This window comes from Tasmannia lanceolata, unplaced genomic scaffold, assembly GCF_043159265.1.
Source record: "Tasmannia lanceolata isolate RefF3 unplaced genomic scaffold, GAP_Taslan_0.1 ptg000016l, whole genome shotgun sequence".
Classification (NCBI taxonomy): Eukaryota; Viridiplantae; Streptophyta; class Magnoliopsida; order Canellales; family Winteraceae; genus Tasmannia; species Tasmannia lanceolata.
This window is the reverse complement of record NW_027518693.1, coordinates 3022438-3034918: the sequence shown is the minus strand read 5'-3', so window position 1 is coordinate 3034918 and position 12481 is coordinate 3022438. Positions and strand designations below refer to the sequence as shown.

Here is a 12481-nt window from a genome sequence, read left to right as displayed (position 1 = left end):
AAAGAGAGAGGAGAGAAATCCACTCGAGACTCTCTCTCTTCCTTTTTTGTTTTCATATGAGTTCTATCCCACACGCCCCACATGGGCGTGTTGAATGAGGGACCCACATTAAAAACACAAAATCCCTAAAAAATCTCAACCCAGAACACATGGACAAAATCCACCCCAGTTCCTTGTCTTCCTCTTCCCTCATAACTTGTGAAAACGTGTTTCCTTTTCCCTTCTTTTAAACCCTAATTCTTAAATGAGGGCCACTACATTTATAAGCTTTTAATTAGGAGGCCGAGAGACTTTCGCATAAAGGCATTATGAGGCTGGCAGTTGCATGAGAGAGCAGCCACGTCATATGAATGTGCTGAAAAGTGAGCGTGTGGGGGCAAAAATGCCTTTCTGTGAAAGTCTCTAGTAATTCATGGGAAGTGATATATTCACCCCCTATATTTACTTGGGACAGCCCCCTCTAGTGTACTATGACTAATAGTTTACACTAGAGGGGCTGTCCCAAGTTAAAAAAAGGGCACTAACATATCATTTCCCTAATTCAATAGTGTCGTGAGTACATGGCATTTGCTAGGGGACCATAGAAGGCATTTCTTAGAACGGCTGTTGCATGAGAGAGCAGCCACCTAGGATGAATTAAATGAACGAGACAAAATCTGAGCCTATGTGGCTGCTCTCTTATGCAACCGCTGTTATGAGAAAATGTCTTCTGCGATGGTCCCTAGCAAATCCGCGAATAATTATATACTATTGGGGATTTGCTAGCTTCCATTGTAGAAGGCAGTTCACAGAGGGTCTGTTGCATGTGAGAGCATCCACCTTGTGAATGAAGACAAAATCTGCTGAAAAGTGAGCCTGGGTGGATGCTCTCACATACAACATACCATCCGCGAAGAGAGTGATCCTAGCCATTCAACATGACGTGTTCATCCATTTAATCTAAACCGTTGTTGAGAATTTTTTGTTCTGTTTTGCCCATTTAATCTGAACCATTGGTAATCTTTTTATTCTATGTAATATATTTAGGGTGATGATAAATTTGCACCCATGCAGGATAATTCGCACCCCTTTAACGTGAAATGATACGGCAGACATTAAGGCTAAACGCTTTTTCACGTTAAAGAGGTGCGAATTATTTTACAGGGGATGCGAATTGATCAGGCCCGATCATTTAATTATCGTATTTTGGCCCATGGCAGACCTTTCTAGGGCACATGAGTGACGTGGACGGAAAAGTATAAGACCAGAGATGCAGATCATTTGGACGATGACTTTTTCGCCACACTATAGGATTATACGCCCCCTGTTAACGTGATTTGACGTCAAATAACATTAAAGTCTGCCACAATTCACGTTACAGGGGAGCGCATAATCCTACAGTGGGGGCGAAAAAATCAGCTCCCGATCATTTTTGTTGTTGCGTTTGCGGGATTTCTTCTGCCTCTGCATTTCTCTTCCCTTCTTTCCTTCTGCACTGCCCCCGTTTTGGAGTTAGGGCTAGGGTTAGGGTTTTTTTTTTCCCCTTCTGATTCATGTTCTTCATATGCTGATGCCGAGGGTTCGATAATCAGAGAAATGAAAGAATCGGGCGCGGATTTGTTGGAGAGCAGCAAACGAAATGGTGATTCTTCTTCTCTTATTTATCAATCTCCTCAATTTCTTTCATCTTTCCTCGGTTTCTGATCTGTTGATTGTATGGGGTTTAGGTTTTTTTTTTTTCTTTATTGTTGTTAATTATTTTGAACCTGGAGATTTACCTTTCATCAGTATATTCTATATTGTTCGTTCTTGATCTTTTAGATTAAGAAATTTCTCTCCAAGATATTTTGGGGAAATTATTTGTTTCTGATACGTACATGTTATGGTGTATAAGATTTAGTTACAAAGTAGTTAATGTAGGATTATGCATTTTAGATTTTGTGGGTGTTACTGTGTTAGTTACTTGTATGTGTCTTGTAAGAGTGGGTGTTGGTTACTTGTTATGTGTTATGTAAGTGGGTTAATGGGGTAGTGATGTGGCAGTACCTTTATGCTTGTATTTAAGAGGTTTATGCTAATGAAAATGGCAGAAGAAGAGAGAATTTTACATCAAAGGAAACTTTGTTTTAATTTCAGGAGAGTTACGGTTCAAGGTTCCTCTTGATTTGAACCGTTAGGAGGTCCGGTTGCCTCGAATCAACCTCTCTCCCTCTCTTTTCTATTTTCTTTTTGTTTATTTGTGCTACGGACAATTAGGTACGTAACAGTTTCTTATATTAGAACATAGGGACTTGCTAGGAACCATCGTGGAAGGCATTTTGCGGTTGGGTTGTTGCATGTGAGAGCAGCCACATAGGCTCATATTTTGTCTTATACGTTTAATTCATCTGAGGTGGCTGCTCTGACACGCAATAGTCCATCCGTGAAATGCCTCATGTGATGGTCCCTAGCAAATTCCTAGAAGATAGTAGTTAAATGACAGCTATGGTATCCCGTTGGGAATTCAAGATCTTATATATTATTTTTCAAATTTCAGACAGCTTTCCAACCGCAAAAAGAAAACACGGGAAACTGGACATATGGCCCTACTAGTTAGTGATGTTATCAGTTTATTGGCATAGACATGATGGCCATGCAAGGTTGAAGGTTAGAGGTCGCACACGACATGTACCAAATCATTACGAAAAGGAGATGCTGAATAGCTAATGTGTGAATCATACAAAAAACTGAAATCTAGGTTTTGCATTTGAACAGTGAACATCAAGTGTCTAGAAATATTTTCGTGGTTAACCTCTACCCTAATTATGGCTTGACTTTCGCTTTAAGCTCCCCAAGTGTCCGGTAAAAGTCCCAATAGAGTTTCTCTTAGCTGTAGGACTTGGAATATTCATGTATTCCACACCAAATGTTGGTTAAGTCGTTGGAGTCTAGATTAGTCTTTCTTGTATGTTAGGGCTTCATTATGTAGGGTTATCCTAGGCCGTAGAGCCTATCCCAGGTCACTTAGGTGTCAATTATCTCATATTGAATCTTTCTATTCTTGTATAGGTGTCATATATTTCTAGTGTCCGTAGGGTTCTCCTGCATGTCGAATTATCTACTTTCAACCATGACAAATAGGGTCACTGCTCCACATCAAGGGTAAGGTCGAGTCAAGCCCTCATGGGCATGACAACGGAACATTCATGTTACATTGGATCAGTATGCAGACATGTTAGATGAGATTAAAGTTATCTTGAGTCGCATTAACAATCATATTGGACTTTACTCTCCCGAGTAAATGATGAGGATATAATTGACTTTGAAGGAGGAAATGATCCCCACGATAAAAGTGCTCCACATGAGAGGATGCATTACTCATCTCATGAAGGTGAACACGACGAAACCGTATAATAAAACGATCTAAAGCAGTTGTGCAACCTAGAGAGATGGCTATCTCCCTTTGATGAATGTGGTATTGAGGTTCGGTTCATTTGGAAAAGAGGTCAGTCTTAGGGGAGACCATGCAAATGGTTGAACATCCAATTGATTTCAACACAGGCATAAGAGCTACGCTGAATTGAATGGACTGGATCATTTTCAACGACAGAGGAGCTAACTTCCTGTCGTGTTGACGGGGATCATGTAGGGAGAGTTTGTGTGACCCAATGTATGGTGATTAGTCCGTCAAAAGTCAAACTCCTAACATGGTTATGTATTCCCCTATAGTCAGGACTGCTAAGAGATTTGAACCCATCATTGATATTGTTGATAGGTTCTCTGATGTGTCTATTTTTTGTAGAATTTAATGGAGCAAAATAGGGATTATATTGTACTATGACAGAACACACTGCTCCCGATTAGATGAATTAAAATAGTGATTAATCACAACTTATAGTATTGGTGAAATTTTTTAGCTGGCCAGGAACATCACCAATAAAACATAATTGTACCCATAAAGGAGTTTACATACTATAATTCCATTGCCTATTCCTTTGAGTCCAGTGCCTACCTCCTTAGTCCTTCCACACCTCTTAGATCGTACCAATATGTTCTGTCCCGGGACACCTAGTACGGAGGCCGATGCTTTCTCCTGCTATATAGTGAAGGTACATCGGGAGGTGCTAGAGAGCTTGTGACCGAGTATTGAGGGGAATGAGTGACCGCTGATGTGTGTGTGTGTGTGTGTGTGTGAGAGAGAGAGAGAGAGAGAGAGAGAGAGAGAGAGAGAGAGAGAGAGAGAGAGAGAGAGAGAGAGAGAGAGAGCACTTTTATATCACTGGGCCTAGCGACTACATTTCCTCGATGTGACTGATTTATGATTGAAGCTGGTCACCATCAACATAGTTGAGATTTGCTTGAGATTACCATCATCGCTTTGTTGCCATTTGGAGCTTAAGATATAGTTGTTTAGGCGACGAAGATTCTCCATGGATTTCATTGGAGGTACCTTGTTTGCTGGTGAGGGTGTTTTCTGATCAAGTATTCATGGTTGGATGCTTTGCAGTTTGGCGACTTCGCAAGGATATGTTTCGGCATGCTGCAAACTTCTACTTGACAGAATCAAGTTCTTCCCACATGGGGGGAACTAAGTGATCCAGGAGCCCATGGCTAGGTTTTTTTGTTATTGCTACGATGTTCACACTTTTTTTTCTTTTTATTAGGATTTATTTTAGTATTTTTATCGCATTTTGGCTAGCCTAGATGGGGGATGTCCAAATCAATTTATGGCCCATTGACACATGGCCTATTACCCTAAGCCCAATAAGCATCGCTTAACAAATTCTCTTATATCCGATTTACCAATACCATGGCCCACAACTTCCCCCCACTACCGTCTCTTAAATCCCTTTCCTTTGACCCTATTGGCTAGCCTTTTGGTCCACCACTTTAATAGCTACCCTCGTTATAAATAATCATCAACCCATACGTAAAACCATAAAGGGAAGGAAACGAAAATGATCCTCTCTCCCTTGCGTCAAGTCTCTCCTCCCCCCTCCCCCTCCCCCTCTCATCGACTTCTCTTTCCCTTCCATCGACTTCTCTACCCCCCCTCTCTTTCTCTCTTTGTTCCCTCACCTTCATCCCCTCTTCTCCCTCTTAGCTCCTACCACCTCTCCACCTTTTTTTTTTTTTTTTGAATGGTAGCCGTCTTGTCGATGGAATTATGTCATGTAACGGACGATAACCACCAGATCCACACTCCATCACAATGTGCACAATGGATGCCTAGAAAATGTCTCCTAATTCTAGAAGAAACAATAGTTTGATTTTCTTTGCTTGTGGAAATATTTTTACATTTTTAGCAATTTGATTGTATGGAGTCATGATCATATAAGAAACAATAATAGCCTACTTCAAATTGGCGATTTCTTTTCCTCTTTTTAGGTGTTTTTCATGCTCCCCTACTTGGGAGCACTAATATTCCATGGAATTTTTTTTTTCAGATTGCCAAACATGCTTAGGGACCTGTTTATATCTGGTCTGGTGGACAGGCTGAGATTTCTTTTCTGTGTGTGGTCAGATACACCACACCCTGGACGTTGGAGAATTGCGAGAGTTATTTCGCTGGATTATGTGGCTGCATTTTGCTAATGAGTTGTGCCATAAGTGGACCATTTATAGACCTCGTAATGGGTATTCAATGACCTTAGCCTCATAATGATTATTCAATGACCTTAGCTATTAATTACATCGATCTTTTGCTAAAAAGCTTAGCTACGAGTTTCAGATGATATTCATAGCTACTTATCTCCGTCGATCGGGGGCTCCCTCCCTAGGGGGACGGAAACCCTAGGGATCTCTCTCTCTCTCTCTCTCTCTCTCTCTCTCTCTCTCTCTCTCTCTCGTCTTGAGTCTTGCCCTCCGTTGTGAAACAAAAAGTTGAGGCCAGAAACAACAAGGTCATGGCTCCTCCGTGGAGGCCGAATCTGGAGTTGTGGAGATCGGATCTGGAGTGTGGCTCTTTCGTGGAGGCCAGATTTGGGGCCGTGGAGGCCAGATCTGGAGCTGTGGAAGCCGTGGGAGGCCGTGGGTTGACGGATCTGGAGCCGTTGAAAGCTAGCTAAAGGCTGTGGGAGGCTGTGGATTGCCGGATCTGGAGGTCGTGGAGGACGAGTGAGACTTTGAGTTTCCATATTTAATGGGGTCGCCAGATTTGGTTGTAGGAGGCTGTTGTTTTCGAATTCGAGATCGTGGGAGGTGGCCTGAGGTTGGGCTTGGTGGCTAGTGGTAATGGAGGTCGTCGAATTCCGACTTCTTTGGGGTTATTGGAAGTAGGAAATGGAGGGGATGGTGGAAGAGGGGTCTGCCGGAGCTTGGTGGTGGTGTGAGGTGGAGGCCGCCGGAGGTCCGGTAGTGAAGGTGGGTTGTTGATTGAGGTGCGAGCTTGAAGCTGTCATTGAATCTTGAAGAAGATGGCGGCGGCGGCTGAGATTCCTCCGATGGAGATGGATGGTTTTTGTGGAGGAGTTGTAGGAGGGACTGGAGGTGGTGATTGTGGAGAAGGAGGTGGTGGTCAGCGGGGAAGTTTGCCGGAGTAAACCACCGGCTCATCCTTTTCCTCTCTCCCTCTGTGTGTGTGTGTGTGTGTGTTTGCGCGCGCGAGAGAGAGAGAGAGAGAGAGAGAGAGAGAGAGAGAGAGAGAGAGAGAGAGAGAGAGAGAGAGAGAGAGAGATGGCCCGGCGTACGATAGAATAATGGCTATCGTGCATAGTTTGGGGTGCACAATAGCTCTGGTCCGTCGAGCGGGATTTTCAAAAATTGAATTCGTCAGCTGGAATGAGGTGGAGAAGGCTGGGTGGCATGGCAGAAACATATCTTGACTGGGTGGGGCCCACAAATATGGCACTTTTTGTTGGATTCGATACAAGCTATTGGGTAATGTAATGGAGAATGGGGATGGGTATCATATAACAGATATGTAAGCTAATTCTATTGTATGTAGGGGGTGGTACTGTACAACAGTTGTTGTTTCCATTTACTCGGATTTAAATGACTAGCGTAGACTTTATGAATCACTTTAGATTAATTGGCTCGCTGGGAGCTTAAAGTTTGTATGAGACTTTGCCTACCTTATCCTTATGTGGTGCATGACTAATATGAGAGAAAAATGGTTTCTTTAATTTTATCATATTCTAAACTGACTGAAATTTATTTCTCTCTACGTGACAAATTAGAGGAGAAATTGATGTTGGGTGGTAATGTTTTCTGTGTCGATATTGTTCCTCATACAACATTATAACCTTCGAAAGGTTGTTTTCTTGCTTTTAATTTAGGAAAGAGGGATGGTGTCTCGAGTGGAATTGAGGAAGAAGTTGAACTGCTTCCTAATCCAAAGGCTCAACTTGAGGAAATTGGTATGTTTGTCACGAACTTGTCTCATATTTAGATGCGCTGAACTTCTTTTTTTGGTTTGTGTTATCTAAATTTTTTTCAGATATTATTATTGCAACTTACCTGTAATATCTAATTTTTTTTTAGGTTTCTTATTATTTTATCTTTTGATATCCCAATTTTATCTTTATCATTCATTTACAACTGATCCTCGGCATTCCATATTTTTGTTAACATATTTTTGGCCCCGAATCATAAAGATGTAAAATACTAAAATCATTCTTCAATACTTATTCTATTTAAAGCAAGGTTTTAAATTTCGGTTTCGGTACCGATTTCGGACCCCACCAAAATCTGAAATTTCGGGCTGAAATTTGGTAGTCCAGCTCGAAATTCCGGACCGAAATTTTGTAACACTTTTTAAAAAAAAATGACATTTTCTTGAAATTTCGGACCGAAATTATTGAAATTTCGGCCGAAATTTTGAATTTTGTCAAATTTCGATTGCGGAATTTCGGATTTCGGTCGAAATTTAAAACCATGATTTAAAGAACTGAAGTTCTTATTGTCTTCTTCCTTTCACAGCCAATTAGGGAGTGTGCCAATTTTACTGCTATTTACCGTTAATACTATATTTTTTGGGGACTTGGTCTGTGCTTTACATTCCTTCTTCATGAAAATTTTCTAAAGGATTCATTAGCCAACCCCAACTAGTTTGGGACAAAGGCTTAGTTGAGTTGAGTTGGTCTGTGCTTTACATTGAAAAACCTTTAATATGAGGGTTTCATTTGCTTCTATGGTCTTTTCAGAAAGGAAATCTCGAATTGATGCCGCATGGGAGCAAATGAATAGCAGCACATCTGTTAAGATGCCCAAATCTTTCACTAATAAGCCCAGTTCTACCGGAAAGAAAACATCACAAAACTCCTCCCCTGTGAGTATTCTTTTCCCCTTTCAAATGCTGGTTGTTGTAAAAAACTGTCAATATCAGACAGAAACTAACATTTTCCTTCGTAGAATTGGATGGTGACCCTGGGCTTGGTGCCTAAAAAGCCATCGTCCGGACAAGACTTGCCACAGAAGAGGCCGGGCGCCCTACAAAATGGCACCAGTGATGAGACAAAGAGCCTTGCTGCTGCGGCTCTGTCAGCAGTTAGAGATGCCGCCGTCGCCACTGCTGCCGCAGGCAGGGGAAAAGTAGAGGTTAGCACTATCCTTTCATAGAGATTTTATACGGGGCCCGGCCGTGAAGTCCAGTGTGGGCGGTACCACCCTTGATATTCGATCCAACAACAGACCACTTTTTAAGAGTCTGCCCTTGGATCAAATATCAGCGGCGGTACTTTTTACCGTACCGCCTAAACTTGAGTTCACGGTCAGGCACGGTATAATTTCTCCCTTTCATATTGTCATGATAATTGGTCTGTCTTGTATGATTCTTTAAATCTATAACTATCTGAGTTTGTCGGTGTAACCAAAATGTTGGAAACACTTGTGATATCTTCCATATTAAGATCGGCAATAATTTCAGTTTTTGGTCTTCTACCCAACCCTCCTAGAATGATGGGCTTTCCTTTTTGGTTCATGCCAGTTCTTCAATTGGTCATCGTCTGCTGGTTGGTTGACAATTTGTGTATATAATGAACTAAAGAAAACAAATTCTGAAAACTAGGGCAATGATTGACCTGCCTTTTTGTGTTGTTGGAAAAGTTAGGGTGGTTGAATAATTCTAAAGAAGGAAGAGTCTCAACGGTGATTAGTTTAATTTTTTATAGGAAGCAAGTAGAAATATAGTGTTTGGTGTGATATAAGAGACTTTGGTAATTTGATAGGAGTGCTGTATTTGATGATATAAAGAATGCTTATACTTTTTACATGGATTGTGAAAAGTTTACCTTGATGCCTTCCAAGTGTGATTCAAATTCGAAAAGGAGAAATTGCATATTACATCTTTCTAGACGTAAGTTTGGATGAGGCGGAACAAGATTTGATGGCTATTCATAGACTCAAACTTTGTAAGATTTGTCCTTGCGAAATCTTGAAGAAGATGATCATGCCTGCAAGGTGAAGTAGCCTTTGGATTTTGTTTGTTAGGGACACTTTCAATGTCAAGCATCCTCCTCCTTACTATGGTAAACATAAAAGCAAGAAGTCAATGGCGTTTTCTTTTGAAGCAGGGGTAGGGATGACTGAAATTTATTAAAACATCATGTGCAACAATTAGAGCATCTAAAAGGATTTTTTTTTGAATGATTACAGCGTCCAGAAGTTATTAAAACATATGTAGTAAAGAAGGGACTCTTTGTGATCCAAAGTTGGGGCATACATGAGCCAAGAAAGAGGGAAGAAGTTGCTGTTATTTAGAATATGGTTGACGCAATTGCTGCCGCTTCTAAGTACTACAACTGAGTTATTTAGGTTTATTTGTCTTTTTATTTTGGCAAGGACCATCAGTGCTGTTATGTTTATGTTTTATGTTTTATTTCAGTAGGCACTTTATGTTTTATGTTATATTTAAGTGGGGTACATCGTGTAACAGTCCAGCTGAACAGTCGCAAGTAGTTTAGTTTGTTTTGTTGCTGTAAATAGTTCTAGATAGATAGTTCTAGTTCTACTATAACTCTATTAGGGCAACTAGGGAGGATTATATACTGTTATTTTCAGTTCTTTTTGTCAGGGTTTTGATTGAAATACAGAAGTTTAGGATTTTCTTTTTAGGAGAAACTTCTTGAGTTTTTTTTGTAGATTCCCCCGCATCCGTGTCAACCCCCCAGTCGACTCCCTTTTACCTTGGTCGCGTTCCGTGTTGCGCCGCATTTCACATTTTGCCCTACAGAGTCTATAAATACTCTTTTGACTGTCTCGAATTATGACCATGTCAACCGAGTACTCAGCCGCGCCAACCGAGCACTCAACTGCGTTGTCCCGAGTCGACTAGGATTTTCTTCGGCCGTGTTCCGCATCGCATCCGCTTTTTTAAACACTAAACCTCCGTTCATGAGATTTTTCTTGGAAAGAAATTCCATTTTTGAGAGCTTTGCGACAAATTTCAGCCAGTTTTATCTCGAATTTGATCCTCAGTTGTAATCAACTTAGATTTGAATTCATTTGACTGCTTTTTTGTATTTCTTCTTTATGACCAAAGGAAACGTGAGTTGCTGTGATTTTGTTTGCATTAATTTATTTTTAAATGAGTTCCAGATTTGAGTTATCTTGTTGATACCTATTACCTAGAGCCAACCCATCAGCTGTAGTAATTTCTGTGATAAATTCCGTCATATTTATTATTAGAGCATTAATCGTATATTTGTTCGATATTATCATGTCAACAAAAAACATGCTGAACCAATCAACTCAGCCGGTTTCTTGCAAAATACCACCCCCAGAGCAATACTTGACTTGGATGAGTTGCAAGGTTATTAGCCTGTTTCTAGGCATTGCTTTCAACAGAATTTCTGAACTTTATTGCTATTCTTTTTTTTTATATGCAGTTTTCTGATGTAGAATGTTAAAAAACTTGGACTTATCAGGAATACGGTCTTTCACTTTCTGAATTTAAGTTATGGCAATGCACATAGAACTCACCAGATCCCATCATGTACTTGGGCTACAGTTGGTATTATTGGATTTGGGTTTCTGTATTCAGTACCTGCACAAAGTTTGTCAACTCTGCTACTTTCCTACTGAATTGGCATATGTGTCTCAAAGAGCGATTGGTGGCTAGAAAGCTCTCAATTCTTGATTTTTTTTTAAATCACCCTGTAAATAATTTCTACTTCTACGGAAGCATACTTTTGCAGACAAATTGTGTTTCCTTCATCTCTGTAATCATTTTTTTTTCTCAATTTTCTTTCCATGCCGCAGATCACCGAGGTTCGTGACTTTGCGGGCGAGGAGATTGAAGTAAAGAAGCTCGTTGATGTCGACTCAAAGGAGGCAGCTGAGAAGGCAAAAGCTTGGGCAGGTCCGCCTTCTGGCCTTGATGCCATTCTCGAACAAATTAAGAAAAAACCAAAGCTCAGTGTGCTTGACAAGACGAAAAAGGACTGGGGCGAATTCAAGGAGGAAAACAAAGGGCTGGAAGATGAGCTAGAGACCTACAAGAAGAGCTCAAACCAGTATCTGGACAAGGTTTCCTTTCTGCAGAGAACCGATTACCGAGAATTCGAACGAGAGAGGGATGCCCGTTTGGCTTTACAGGCTAAGAGGAGACCTGATACGCACAATGAATAGTAGACTCTGTACTCTGAACAAGCTTATTTTACTGCGTGGGACCGAAAGGTGGGTTGATTTTGGGTACAAGGAATGGCCATTTTTTCTAGGGGGATTACTTGGAGTCCATGTTTGGAAGATGAGAAGTCCTCATGGTTTTTGGTGGAGATAAGATAGAGAACTGTGTACATGAGATGTGGGTTTAAGACCCTTTCTATCCTCTACTTATTATGGGGTGTTCTTTTTTGGAACTGATACGTATAACATAAAATTTTAAGAAATTGAGAAGGCCATTGCACTGATTGGAAAATTACCCCATTGCTTATTTCCCCCTTATTTTATTCTAAAGCTTACCTGTTTGTATGCTTTTGCTTTTCCTGTTTAGGAATTGGGAAATGGAAGTTCTCTCTGTTTTTTCCCTCTCTAGAGGTGGCCTAATAAGCTCTGTTGTAGTGAAATCAGTAATTCAAAACAGCTTAAAGCAAAGTCTGTCCTTATATTTGTAGGTAAAAGTAGAGGCTTATCTGTGTTGATGATCTAAACGACTAAACCTTTAATTTGTTGGTCCCCACCATATGCATAGGTTGATCCTAACCCTTTGATTTGTTGAGAGTTCCATGCCTTCTTCCGAACTTTCTAACTACGCCAAATATATCAGAGGGTTAGGATCATCCTATGAAGATTTTTTATGCACGACCTACTTAGGGCGAGGACTAATAAATGAATGGTTTGGATCAATCAAATAGATAGTTAGACTTAGACCCCACTATGTTTCCCTCCGTGAGTATAAATTTTCTCTTTATTTATTGGAGAAGTAGTGAAGTTAAACAACTTCACAAACGCAACTTGAATCCAATTATCAGTGTTGGACTCAAAATCGATTCTCAAAAACCAAAACAAGCAGGGCCTAAATCTTCCAACACAAAATACAATTTATGGCTATTTGTGCATGTTTTTGTTCATTTACCCAAGCCGA

At 40.6% G+C, this 12481-nt stretch overlaps 1 protein-coding gene across 1 annotated transcript; it reads left to right on the top strand.

The window, feature by feature from the left end:
- The first annotated feature begins 1308 nt into the window (after window positions 1-1308).
- Window positions 1309-11818, top strand: LOC143848910 (craniofacial development-like protein). The gene is made up of 5 exons (XM_077357958.1): window positions 1309-1621; window positions 7236-7316; window positions 8103-8227; window positions 8311-8496; window positions 11158-11818. Exons 1-5 carry the CDS (start codon window positions 1576-1578, stop codon window positions 11524-11526), a joined length of 807 nt encoding a protein of 268 aa, XP_077214073.1. The 5' UTR covers window positions 1309-1575; the 3' UTR covers window positions 11527-11818.
- The last annotated feature ends 663 nt before the right edge of the window (window positions 11819-12481 follow it).

Excerpts from the sequence above, each read along its gene's own strand:
- LOC143848910 (XM_077357958.1), top strand. The coding sequence starts at position 1,576 with ATGAAAGAATCGGGCGCGGATTTGTTGGAGAGCAGCAAACGAAATG. Across the intron at positions 1,622-7,235 it reads GGAGAGCAGCAAACGAAATG|GAAAGAGGGATGGTGTCTCG; the intron begins GTGATTCTTCTT and ends CTTTTAATTTAG. Across the intron at positions 7,317-8,102 it reads GGCTCAACTTGAGGAAATTG|AAAGGAAATCTCGAATTGAT; the intron begins GTATGTTTGTCA and ends TGGTCTTTTCAG.